This window comes from Vitis riparia, chromosome 2 (assembly GCF_004353265.1).
Source record: "Vitis riparia cultivar Riparia Gloire de Montpellier isolate 1030 chromosome 2, EGFV_Vit.rip_1.0, whole genome shotgun sequence".
NCBI lineage: Eukaryota > Viridiplantae > Streptophyta > Magnoliopsida > Vitales > Vitaceae > Vitis > Vitis riparia.
The window spans coordinates 16094801-16108904 of record NC_048432.1 but is presented as its reverse complement, the minus strand read 5'-3'; the positions used below and the strand labels follow the sequence as shown (position 1 = coordinate 16108904).

The window sequence follows — 14104 nt, the reverse complement described above, 5'->3', positions numbered from 1 at the left end:
AGATTGGATTTTTATTGATTTGAATATAGGAAAACCGAAAATCAAACCAACAAAATCCATTTTCAAAATTCTCCAACTATCCCAATAAGATCGATTTTAATTTATTTGATTTGGATCCCCCTTTTTTTTTTTTTTTTTTTTTTATTTCCACCCATAGATTTCACAAACTTCTTCTAAATTTTGGAAACAATCAAACAGGTTTGGTATATGATGTGCTCTTCTCACAATGGTATAGGACCATGCAGTTTTAGGGCAGTCAGTATCCAAATCGAGCCTACTAATTTTGAAAAATGCGCGAGTACAGGAAAAGCAAGACCATGACAATCTGGGCAGGTTGACCTAGCAACGGACACCGCTCTGACCATCTCATGGAATACAAAAGGGGCGGAGGGCCCGGGGATGTGCACAAAATTTCCATTGTCCGAAGGATATGGCTTTCAGAACGACTGTGATCCCCACAGCATCCCTAAAAGGATTAGGCTTTCACATTGACGAAGTACCCAGTAGTGTCAAGCTAAGGATACCATATAATTCTGCCAACATTTAAAACTTTTGAGTTCCTTATTCTTGCTGCAGTCCCTACAGGATGACTGAAATTTTCAACTCAAAAAAAAAGAAAAGAAAAATCCCTCAAGAAACCTATTTATAAACTTCAAAATTAAGAAAGAGAAGAAAAGGAAATGCATTGCGCTAATGCTGAGGGAGGTCAGGTTTTTTCTCGATCATTTCAAACTGAAGGATGAAGTTATCCTGCAAGCCACATAAATGGCGTTAGGTTTATTATCCAAACAATTTCTTTTGCTAATTGTGCGTAGGAACTGATGCATTAAGCCAGATGGAGTTCAGACCTTGCAAGCTGTCTCCCACGTGTTGGGATCAAAACAAAGGTAGGATCCTCTCTCATATGAGTTTGTCTCGACAAGGGGCTTCATGCTTGCATTCCTAGTCAGCCACAGCCGCTGCTCCTTGTGGTAGAACCATCCTCTAGCATGCCTGCAAATGTTCATAAATGAAGCTTAAGTCAGAGAAAGAAAATGTATACAAATCCCATTACAGTCATATCGTTGAAATACAGATGATGTTTGGATAGATTTTCTATTTTTTACTTTAAAAAATAAAAATTCTTGTGTAGAATGTAAAAAATTTATAGGTATATACCCTGTATATTAGAAAACACTTCTTAAAATTTTAAAAAGTAAAAAATTTCATTTCCTTATAAGAGTTTTTAAGGACATAAGATAAATTTCTACCTTTTGTACAAGAATTCTCTTCTTTTATATAGGATTTCAATTTAAAAAAAAAAAAAATTTGAAAGTATATCCAAACGTCTCTAAGTATCTCAATTCTACTTTCTTAAAGTCTTCCCTCTTATCACCTAATATTACACCCAATTAAATTTGTTACTACTATCTCTATTGTACAGTCTCAACATGGAGAAACCATGTTCAAACCTAGTGTGGAACCTCTCCTGGATCTAAAGTCTGCTTCTTCAAACAACATTTACTATCAGATAGAAAAACCCTTGACCTTTATGACCTATATTAGTCCGCACATTACTTCTTCAACTGGTCATCTCCAACTAAAACATAGTTCTGTTCTAAAGCTCTGATGGCAAAGGGCCTCTGATTCTGAAAAGAATTATGGCACAGAGGAATTCCTTGATATATTTTTTCTATGAGCTAGATCAGGATTGTTCCTAGAAAAATCATGAGAAGCATGAAACTCATGCACAGAAAAAAATGACAGCAGAATATTTAAACCTGTATCTGGTTTTAATCTGAAGATGGTTCATGTAAGTGATGTGTAACCATTTTTTATATTGAGAAATGATTTTTATGTCAGGGGCAAGATTGTACAATGACTGTTTAATACATTTTTCTTAATTTGTAAAATCCATGTGTTTGTCTAGACCTGAGTGGTTAAGGGTGCAAACAAGCATCTATTTTGATTTTAAAGCCCAATGCTACTCAAACATAGAATTCCAAATTCCATTTGTTATCTTTGGCATTATGTCTCAAACTAAACCTTTGTCCTTCATATTTGATTTGCTCACTGTTACTACGATCATCCACTATATTCAAGGAACCTTCTGCTAGTTCCATCCTAGGTTGAATTGCTCACTATTTGATAGAATCCACCCTTCTCACAGGATATTTGGATTCAGATGCAAATGGAAGGAGCAAGAAAGAAACTACATATGCAATTACAGAGAAACAAAGAGGGGACATACAGTTCATGTGCTGCATATAGCTGTGCCTCTTCTCTCGGCATGCTGCACACAGGAACAACAAATATCACATCCTCTTGGGAATCTATCAAATTGGAAGAGAGAGGGGGGGGGCAAGGAAAGAGAAAGAACCAACCTGTAAAAGATATAAAATAATGTCTCCAGATGTAGTTTTGCAAAATGGGCTTGCTGCACATACAGCACAACCAAAATTGGAATGAGAAGAGCAAGCATATAGGAATTCTTCAAATAACTACATAATGTCAAGTTAGATGAGCTCACATTAAGCACAGGCGGCTGTTTAGCATAATAACATTCTGGGATACTGTATTGGGGCTCCCCCTTGTGAGGTTCTTCAGCCCATGGAGAGGCAAACCTTTTGTGAAGATCGTCTGAAGCATTCAAATTCAAACCCAGTGTTGTAAGATCAATTCCCAAAGCAAGGGAGGTCAAGTCTGGATTATTCATCCTTATGACCTTTAACAAACCACGCAAACCAAACTCATCAATGACAGGTTCTGGTGATTGTGACTTCAGGTCCTGGTCTCCATGTGGACCAACCACCGACATTTGCCCCATGCGAAATTGAGACTGGCTCTGAAGCTGTTGATACTGCTGAATGAGTTGATCATATGGTCCTACACCAGATATTGTATTAGATGAGTTCATAGGTCTCAGACCAATGGAAGGTGGTCCACCGCTTCCAACCTGAAATGGGGGAAATGAGGAAGAAACTGGAGGATTTGAGAAATCTTTTGGAATGAACTAGGATGCTAGGTGATTGGATTCAGAACCAGAACATGATATGATACAGAAATAAAGACATTGACACACACATGCAAATGGCAGGTTACATGAGAAAATGGCAATGAATCAGAACCACGTAATCTAGATCTTGATTACAGGTAAAAACAGAAGCACTTCTGCCGCAACGTACCGATGAAGCATGTTGTTGTTGCTGCTGAAGATGAGATGAATATGGGACACCTAAGTTAAATCCACCAGACCTTCCCATCTATACGAATAAAACAAGGAAGCGTGATATTAGCCTCAGCATTGGACGGTATTTTGGTGAGATGACATAGGAGTCTCAAAACATCAAAACCAGAACTCACAGGAAAATGCTGAGATTGCATCATAGACACAGCACTATCATGAAGTTGTTCTTTCCGGTGAGAGTCCACAGGAAAGTCAGTATTTCCACCTGTAACATAATCACTATTTGTAATCCAAAGCTCAACAATACACCCACCAATCACAGAACAAATAACAGAAGAAACCACCTTTCCAATATGTAAAATTCGAGGAATCCCATAAGCAAAAAGTTCTTTTTATCCAAAGACAACAAATTCATTAAAATGAATTAAAAAAATAAAAAGAAAAAAAGATGAGACATCCTTCCAAAGGTACATGAACTGATAAAAAAGAAAAAATACATCCCAAGTGCTCTAATTCAGAACATACAAGAGCTAAACAAAAAAATCAAAAAGTGAACTACAAAGTCAAAGGTGGTGAATAATCCTCTACAAAGGAATACAGCTGTGAAGTCCCCACTTAGCTAGCTGATCCACAACCTAACTAGGTAAGAGCAGAATCCAAGAGCAGGAGTTAGCCAAGTCTCTAGACATATAGATAATTTGGAAAAGCCATCATTATGCTTCTATGACCTTGCTTTCATGTTTTTTACACCTAAGAAATGATGATAAATGAATCTCCTTCAACCATGAGGATACCCAAAGACTTAGCCAGAAGCAGACCTTCCAAAACGGCTGTATTTCTACCCCAATGACCAATCCCTCTTTAACTAATTTGGAAAAGGAATTTGAAACTCTACCACAACAATCCTTGAGAACACCACCAATACCAAACTATCTCGGATTATATAAAGAGTACCCATCAAAGTTCAATTGAACTAAACCTCCTGAAAAAGGTGTTCACTCTATTTGCTTCACAGCAACTCTCCTCTTGGTGCTTCAAACAAGGTTCCAAACTAGCATGAATAAGCTCAATGAAGAACTTGCTGAGGACATGATGACAGAAGCCTAAAGAAACAAAAAGCAGTATACCATGTTCCATAAAGACTATGTTCATTTATCCTTAAAAAATTCTGGCATTCCTCTCTAACCAGATTATTCATATCAAAGTGAGGTTAGCCAATACACAAAGTACCCAACCTATTGGAAAGTCCTCCAGAACCCTTAAAGTAAGTGATCATCAAATCAGCCACTTTTTGGAGGAGTTTAGTCAATCCTAGAAGTTTAAATAACTTGTGGCATAGTCATGGAACTAGGATCTGCTCCAGCCTTTAGAAATTGGATAATCAGCAAAGATCACTGCACTTGATAACCTATCCAAGGAAGAGACACTAGTCCATGGTGATTCAACACAGTTTCTGCACTACAGAAAGAAAGATCAAATCTGATACCAAATACTAAGGGAAAAAGACAGGCTTTCTAATTCCACATATACATCATCCAAAAGGACGAGTTGTAGTAGCTACAAACAGTGACATGAAATGCATGCTGTGGGAAAATATGGGTACATTCATTTTTGGACAAACCAATTATAGGAAGACCTACAGAATCACATACAGCATCTTCAAGGAAACGTGAGAAAACATCACAACAACAAAAAATACTTTTTGTTTTTAAACCTGCAACATTGAAAGAATAGGAAAAGACCATTCTTATTCTGTTAACAAGGCTATGATAAATAAAGCCAATATTATGTTCTAATAATAACTAATCAACAATATGGCCATATGAAGAATCCTAGCATATTTAAATCCCAGGAAAAAAAAAATTATATATATGAAGCACCTTTAAATCCAGGTAATGCAGGAAAATCTTCATTCTGGATGCTGAATTCTTGGTTTTGATGGACAACTCCAACACTTTGCTTCCTCAGAGAACCTGCACATTAGCAAGTCAAAAAGAAAAATTGTTCTTTTTTTTGTTTTCTCTTTCTTAAAAAGCCACTACAGGAAAGCAAGCCAAATATAAGATGGTCTATCCTTTAATTACCCAGCTGTCCTTGAGAACTACCAGCAGAATTAGGGTGAGCGGTCAGTTGAGGAAAATCATTTATGTCAAAAGGAGCATTCTCATGGACACTCAAATCCTTTAGTAATGCCATGGAAGTTAAATGATTATTCCCTGCTTGGACTTGGTTTTGAGATCGTAGCCCTCCCACAGAAGAATAAGAATTTCCAAGCATAGATATCACCTGTGGTGCTGAAATCCTAGATGTCATTTATATAAAATATACACTCCACAGAAAGGACCAACATGCATAATCCATATGCTACATTAGTTGGATCACAGAGTTCCACGTTCATATATAATACAAAATGAATCATAAGCAAGCTTGCCCATAAATATTAAAAAGAACAAACAATATAACAAATTCTGTTACTTAAGAACACCTTAACCCAGTTATGTCCAGTAATGGCAACAAAATTAACACAATCGACTATATTACCTTAATCACAAGTTCTTAATGCTTTTTATTTGAATCCCATATTTCAAATATACTTCTGAGTCAAACAATTAAAATCTTAGGCTCCAATCCTTCCTAAGAGGTACCTAGATTTTATTTTTTTATCAGAAACAAAAGATGTATCAATCATGGATAGAAAGTCCATGAGAAGGATGAGGAGTCCTCCCCACAATTAAAAAAAAAAAAACCTGACACTATAACTCCACCATACAAGCAGTACCAAATGGTTCAGTCCACATAAGAATAGACATAGATATCATTTCCTCAAATGATATCCTAGAAATTTATCAGGGCATACCTTGTATAATCCTAGGATTTTTATAAAACTACCAGGATTGAACCCAACCAAAGTCGTTTAAAAAGAAGAACCATGATAAAACTTGTGAACTAAACCATATCTTCGCCAATTCTTTAAAACCCACAAAAAGTAGGACCTCCCTCATCATGGAAAGAAAAAGCCAGGTGAGACCCAATCTCTCCAGCCAAAAACAATATATGGCACCATTTATCAACTTAACAACAAATTCAGATAACCTAGATGTCTGAAGACAATTAATAATTCTTTAATTTGTAAATGAATTCCAATTTGAATAAAGCATACTCCTTATGATTTTATGATTTGATTTAGATTTTATCGATCATGAAATATAGTGTACTACCATTTATTATAGTTTTTAAATAAATGCAATAGCCTCAATCTAGGTAAGAAAAAATAACATGAGTATCAGTTCAACCTAGGATCACAAAAATTACAAAAGTAGTCATGCAACTTTCACTGATGATTGGCAGGTGCAACTAATCACATTTAAGAACTAAAATTAATAAGCTCTAGTTTCAATAATCACAAATAATTAATGTATCAAACAAAAAATCATAAATAATTCAAAGTAAATACAACAAAACATGCTCCAATCATATGAAGCAATAACCTGCATTGGCCAATCTCCACCTGTTAGGAGCTGCTTGTGCTAATGACGACAAATTTGATAGTGCACCTATTGCTAGGTTTGTAAATACTCAACACTCAAGGGCAAGCATCCAAAAGGAGAGATCGGGGTATATTCCAAAAGGGAGGAGAGATGAGGGAAGCAGGACAAGAAAAGGATTTTCTCTTGCTTGATCCGGAAAATGGATGCAGGACTTCCAAAATCAAGAAAAAAAAAAAAAGGAGAAAGAAAAAGGTAAGGTAAGAGATGGACGAGAGAAATGATGTTTTTACAAAATTGGCCATAGAGCTCAACAATTACACCTACTTGTTCAACACTATATTTCAATTATGCCCTTCTAAAAAGAACATTGGCTCTACAATTCCATCTCGTCAACCAAAACAATTGGAAATGTTACCAAGTAACACTAAAAAATAAAAATACAGAAGGTAGATGTAATGGAAGTTTCTAGAAGAATAAAAGAAAAGGAAAGAGAAATAGAAGGAAGAAAGGGCTAAATAAGAGACGAGTCTTACCACGGTTCTTTATAACCCTTGATTAGTTTCGCCACTAAAGGATTAGAAGCCTAGTGAAGATGTTGCCTCTGATTGTGCAAAGAAGTCTCTTCTTGCACAGGAAAAAAGGAATTCTGCCCTACATCATGTCAAATGAGGGCATAAAATGCCCTTTAAAAGAGAGGATTGAAACCTAATCACATTTTCAGACAATGGAACAAAACGGAAATGCAAATGAAAACACGGCATATTTTTACAAAATATCTTAAGGAATATTCAAAGGAATATTCCCTAAATTGGCACCTTCTCACTAACGGACCAACTGAAAGGAAATAGGTGTTTCACTCGAGCCTTAAAGATCCTAAGGGGGAGGTGTCCCTTCCTAACCATGGGCTCAGGAGTATGCAGCCATCAAATGTGCAGCACAGAAAGAAGAGTTACCACCATATTTAAGGTTCTAGGATACTACAATGTAACTCGATTGAATAAGATACCAAATGCATCACTAATTATGGATCCATGGGTTAAGGCACATGGTGGGAAAGCACAAAAGGCCAATGCACAAAGTCAGCCTCTAATTGTGCCCAGGAACATTATTTTAGGTTAAGACAATTTCAAAAGAAAAATAGAACACCTCAGCAACAAAAAATACGTAGCATCAAAAATGATGATCTAAAAGCAACAAGATACTGTTATTCAAACAAAACATTCCCAAGAATTATTCAAATGGTAAATCAGCCAAAACAAATGATGCACAAAGTGCTAAAGGTAAAACCATGTAAAGCATCAATCTTTAAGATCTTATGGAACTTAGTTATAGAAGGAGTAGATAAATGAACTAATGAAACTAAGGAGCATTCTATTTCCTTCGTGGACAGTAGTATAACTAGCATAATATCCTTGTACTTGTTGGGATCCAATATGGAGACTGTGCTTGAAGTTCCATCCCCAGCTCTTATGTATCGTTCAAAGTTGGTATTTGCATGTACTAATTTGTAAATTTCCCTCCCTTCAACTATATTTTTTACTTGCCAAAAGAAATAGCCAAACTAATTCAAATACTCAGCAGAGTCCATATGTTAGAATAAGAAACTACCCATATTTTGCAATATAATTTCACAAATGACAGTTAAAAAAGATACCTAATTTGAAATGCTGCATAACATAAATTAATATGCAGTGGCATGCCAAATTAAGCAGGCAATTAAAACTGTTAGCTCATTGCCCAACAGGTAGTCCATCAATAAGATGCAGAATATGGATTGGGATCATATCATCCCAACTCCAGAAGATACTTGTATTTCTAGACATTTGCAGAATCTTCAAATTCATTTTCAAACATTCGGCACATTCCAGTGAGTTGAGTTGATTGCCCTATGCGTTCTCATAGAAACTAAACTATTTCCATCAGTTTAGCTCAACAGATGCTTATTTTTAAGTTTACCACCTTCAAACTTTTCCCTACAAGGGTGTAAATATAGAAAAATTTACCACACTCAACCTAGTGCGTTATGCACTAAAACTTTTGTAGATTTGAGATAACTAAGTGGTATAGTCATTATTGAAACTCATCCAGTTTAGGAAACTGCTTAACTACTTGCGAAAGCCTACAAAGCACGGAATATTTTATTCTCCCACGTAACTTACCTAAAGTCTTTATTTATCACAAAAAAACCTTACCTAAAGTCAAAGGGTTGGAGAGTAAAGCATTCCATCTTTGAAGGAGTGTGTATGTGAAAACTAACAATCAAGCATTAACTGTAATTGCTTAATTTGGAAATGCACCACCACAATCATCATTATTGTCTAATCTTATCTTCAGACAGTTAGCACTACTCAAAGGTTTTGATAACTTACTTCAGACTTTTATCTGTGCCAACTCACCATCTAAAATAGTAAAAATAAAACAAAGCAAATGCATGGAAATGCAAAATTGTATATCTGATAACAGCTATCTTGGTATTTTTTATTTAATGTGCCAATACAGAGAACAAATCAGTTTATGACCAAATTTTGGAGGTTGACATCCAAATAACCCTTTCCAAATTAATGGGTGGTTGGACAAGTATTGTCCCAAATAGCATTTGAAATTGGAACTATGACGAGCTCAGTTGTTGAACTTGTCTTCATATGTTAGCGAACTAAAAGAGTAGAAAGGCCATCATGAACATCCTGTAAAGCAAGTTAACAGAGAGACAGAGAGAGAGCACCCAAAAAACAAAGCAGTCTTGGTAAGCACTGGTGTAATATAAGTGATTATCCAATCAGAACTTCTATGGGGTTTAAAGTCCCCTTCTTTAGAGCGTGGAGATGAAGCCACTACCTTGTGAAAGAACGCCACCCATTAATCTGTTAGATCCTTGTATACCCATATTCCCAGATCCATTACTAATTAAACTTAGGTGAGATGCAAGGCCAGGCATAGCCAATCCTCCACCAGAGCTTAAACTCCTTCCAATGTTGCCCCCGCCAGCCAGGTTACCTATCGAGCTTGTAATTCGTGGACCAGTGTTCCCTAACATTGGAGATACCCCTGATCCTGCAATTGCATTCTCATTGCATATTATAGAAGAAGATGGGGATCCAAGAAAAGAAAATACAACTTTGTACCCTGCAACTATTTAGATTCCTGCAGCACCATTACCTCCTCTATTTGTGACCCCTGGATGTCCATGGGAGCTAGCATGTGATAGCTGCATTAGAAGGAAAATTGCTGATTAGAGCAGAGGCTTGGAACTGGTAGCCTCAATGTGACACACAAAAACATACAACAAATGCATGCACACAAGCGTGTGAACACAGAGAAAGAGCTAACTAAAGAATATCTAATGAACTGCCAACATGAATATCCCTTATGCTGCACAACGTTCAAACTTTCAAAACCATACCTGAGAAAGAGCAGTGGGAAGATGGTTTATTGGAAATCGCCCATTAGATAGGCTTCCTGCAGGCTGTTGAATACCACCAGGATGCCCACCATTTATTGTAGAATTTCTTGATGCAAGGGAGCCTGGCATGTTGGGAATGTTAAAACTCCCATGAATATTGTGTAGCCCTTGTATGGTCCCTATTACAGAGGGGAAAATTTTTTCTCAGTGATTATTAAATTTATCATGCATCATGGTGATTACAAAATTGAAAATCGAGCAAATATTTCCCACCAAGATGATTAAAACCAGCAGCTGAACCAGATTGGGCAGAAAAAGAAGTTGTAAAAGATCTTCCTGTAGTATCTGGAAGATTTGAACTTGATCCGTTGAGTCCTGACTGCAATCACACATTCTAAATAGTATTCATGAATACGGAAAACATGTGTACAAGAGAGAACATACAGAAGCAATGTAGATTGAATCTATATTCATCCATTAAAGAACTTAAAATAAATTTCAGAACCAAGGTTATTGGTGTTTGCTAAGGATCAACTCTGGATTCCGATCCAGATACATATGAGGATTCTTCATAACATGTATGACACTCACTTAAATTGATGAAATCTTGTCATAAAAGTTCAGGGAACTAACTAAAAAAGAAACCGGTGGAACAGAATTGCTAGGTTCCATCCAAATTCAGTGCCTTGTGTTAAAAAGAAGAGATATTGCCAGAATTCTGCATCATAGAATGATTTAATATCTGGAGGAAAGAAGAGGAAATACATTAAGCAGCCCGGACATTATAGAAAGAATGAGGGGAATCAAAATAAATTGCAGGAAGTCATTCCTTGTGCAGAACCAGGCTTTGTATACTTTGGTTGTAGCTTGAAAACAGAACACCTTCCCTGAAAAGGGAAACAAATAAGAAGATACCAATCAAACTTCCATACAAAGAAATCTCCTCAACTTGTTATTCAGTCATTCTAGAAATGAGCATTAATAACTTATCATGGTAACTAATGAATGATGCCAATAATAATTAAATTTCCAAAATAATGATTGTTAAAAGTTCAGATTGTATACAAAATGGTTCAGAAGAAAGTTGGGTTTTGGCAAAGTCATCACTATTGTAACTTGGAAAATGATTTATATAGCATCATAAGTATGTAGGTTTGCTTATTTATTTTATTTGTTTATTTATTATTTATTGATGCATAAAGGGAAAGCCACATTAAGTATGAACATTATCAGCATGAATTTGATTGTCATTGCTGTTAAATGTTCCCCATCCTTTTTTATGTAAACTACACCATAATTGAGACCCTTTTGAGTACAACAATGGATCAATACTAAAACCATTTTTCTTTTTTGATAGGTAAATAAAAATATATTAAAAGCGCTTGCAAAAAGGCGCATCGGAGTACACACGAAGTATACAAGGACATGTCACAAGGCAAGCTGGATCAATACCCCAACCCCCCACAGTAATAATATAAGAAATTAAAAAATAAAAAATAAAAGGAACAAGAATTCCACCCCAAACACCCAATGAGCTAAATGCCTAAATGGGTAGCATAATCCTGATATTATGGCTAACATATCACACGTACACGAGCTCATTTCTTAATGAAAAGATTCCTAATAATTGATTTGTCATACTATACTTCATGCAAACTTCTATAGTGAGCACACAACAAAAGGAAGAAAAGAAAATTTTAAACAATTAAATGCAAGGATGCTCCTATTAGCAACCCAACTAACAAAAATACCACAAAGAAATAACTACATACACTCAATGGGAAATGTGATTAATTTCACGTGCCATTTGATATTACAAAGTCAAAAAGTCAGAAAGCAGAGTCTGAAAACTAATTTAGAGGGCATGCCAAGCTTATGCATTAAGCCATCAAGACATGGCTCAAGAAGAGCACACCTTAGAGGCACCTCAAAGGTACACTTCTCAGCTTCAGTTGCATCTGAACTCTTTTAGACAAAATACCCCATGCTGACCCAAACATAGCTCTCTACGCCAAAACTGATACTTAAATTGTTTCCTCTCATTCTTGAAGTTTATTCAAACTAAGACAGCATTTACTATGTCCATCTAATTACAAGTTCACAAAACTCTTTTGCACTCCTATTTCCATGTGAAACATGTTAATACACACTGAAGAAAGTTGGAGCCATTTGTTTGTAAAGTGGCTTTCTATATTCTTTGCAAGATTATTGTTACGATTAGAATTGCACTAGAAATCCATGATTAAATGTCATATATTATCAACATGTGATGATAATGGAGACTAAAGGTAATTGCTTGAGTTCGTAGAACACTTTTGCATCTCTATCTTGTGTGAAGAATTACCTTAATGCACATTGAAGAAAATCAGAAGCATTCATTCATAAAATGATATTTTTATATCTTTACAAACAATCCATTCTGATCATAACTGCCCTATGAATTGATTATCAAGTGATGTATTTTATCCACACAAGATGATCAAAGCAACTATGGCACTCCTCTGCTGCTCTTAACACCATGGTTTCCATATATGAAGATAAGACAATTGCTTACATCTATCTAAGATTATATTTTCTTTTTTGGTAATGAAAACCAAAGGGAGAATGAGGATTATATCATTTCCCAGACATGGAATTTTTTAGAAGTCAATTTATGTAAGGTTCTTGAAGTGCACGTAAAGAACATGAACAACAATCAATGATATGACAAAACATCCAAATATCAAATTAAACATTCTTACAGTCACTCATAACCCCAGAAGTCTAAATCCACAAAACATAAACCTAACACTGCATTTGGACGCTGGAAAACAAAAAAAAGTAAAATAAGAAAAGAAATCAAAATTCTGTATCTTAAACTTCCACTGTTCACTATGGCTGATACAACCATTTAACCTAGTTGAGATAATCATTTCATTTTCAAAAACAAAACAAGAAGAAGAAGCAAACCGCTCAGAATTTTGATTTCCTTTTCCTTTCCTTTGTTCTCTCATCAATCACATGGAAAGCGAAAGACAAACAAAACAAGAATTTCGATATCAAGTGAGCAAACACCCCCAAATACGAGTACACGACCTCACACAATCGACCTCTTTCATCCTTTAACCCTCGGTTTGGTAACTAAGAAAACAGAAAGGAAAAAGAAATTCGATAACGGAGAATTTTCAAATCACGTGTTTGAACCTTCAGGCTTCAACTCACCTCGACCAAACCAAATTATAATATCGAACAGCGAAAGATCGAGATTCGGAATTTGAATTTCTTCTCTTCTCCAGAACTTTCTCGGCGATCAAACGGAAATCCAATTGGAAGAGTGGCGAAATTAGTGGGTAGATAAAGAAAGGCACATTGGGATCGGGGGATGAATCGAGTCCAGTGTCGTCTGGATGGTCTTGTGGGGTTGCCCTATAGCTCCTGTGGGGCCAGTTCTTTTGCGCCACGTCACAATCCTTTTTTCAGACGAAGAGCTAAAGGTGTACTTTCACGTCACTTTTAATTTTCATTCCTAGTGCGGAGAGATTGACCAAATCGAAGATTGGTTAAAGCCGTGATTCTACTAACCGTTTCTAATATTTTTAATATTTTAAAATTTTTATAAAATATATAAAAATATTTTTTTAAATCACTATAAATATATTCTTACTCTTCTTTTAATTTTTATTTTTTTTCTTTTCATTTCATAGTTCAATAACCCCTTGTGGGGCTTCCTCAAGTTTCTGAAATCTAGGGTAACTTTTTTCGTATTTTTCTTTTAAGCCATTAATGTGATTTCTAATAGTAAATGTATTGTGTTTGATAATTTAAGGATGACAACAAACAAGACGGGTGAAATGGGTCACTCGCATCCAACCATTTCTCATTTATTAATATATTTTTATTCTTATTAAAATATAAATAAACAAAATATGATAGGACGAGTATAAAAAATTCTTATATATATATTCGTTTAAAATTTTTTTAATATTCTTTAATTTTTTATTTATAAACTTTAAAGTGAAAGTAATATTTTATTTTATATTTAAAAAGTTAAAAATTAAAAAAAATATATTA

The 14104-nt window shown here is 35.4% G+C and overlaps 1 protein-coding gene and 1 non-coding gene across 6 annotated transcripts; one reads left to right on the top strand and one right to left on the bottom strand.

Annotated features, from left to right (window-relative positions):
- Positions 1 to 431: 431 nt before the first annotated feature.
- On the bottom strand, positions 432 to 13460 carry LOC117931651 (probable NOT transcription complex subunit VIP2). 5 transcript variants are annotated; one of them, XM_034852651.1, is made up of 15 exons: positions 13256 to 13460; positions 10688 to 10941; positions 10328 to 10433; positions 10055 to 10233; positions 9811 to 9859; positions 9490 to 9705; positions 5251 to 5460; positions 5047 to 5139; positions 3343 to 3431; positions 3131 to 3242; positions 2510 to 2961; positions 2364 to 2416; positions 2231 to 2272; positions 849 to 993; positions 432 to 750 (listed from the first exon to the last, which is right to left on the bottom strand). In XM_034852651.1, exons 2-15 carry the CDS (start codon positions 10724 to 10726, stop codon positions 691 to 693), a joined length of 1845 nt encoding a protein of 614 aa, XP_034708542.1. In that variant the 5' UTR covers positions 10727 to 10941; positions 13256 to 13460; the 3' UTR covers positions 432 to 690. The 5 variants fall into 5 exon arrangements, with proteins under 5 accessions (XP_034708542.1, XP_034708555.1, XP_034708563.1 ...); XM_034852664.1 differs by having other exon boundaries at positions 10328 to 10448; positions 13256 to 13458; XM_034852672.1 differs by having other exon boundaries at positions 10328 to 10448; positions 10820 to 10941; positions 13256 to 13458.
- Positions 10328 to 10405, top strand: LOC117908258. Its single transcript, XR_004650180.1, has one exon. It is a non-coding gene; the product is annotated as a small nucleolar RNA snoR35 (small nucleolar RNA).
- Positions 13461 to 14104: the final 644 nt, after the last annotated feature.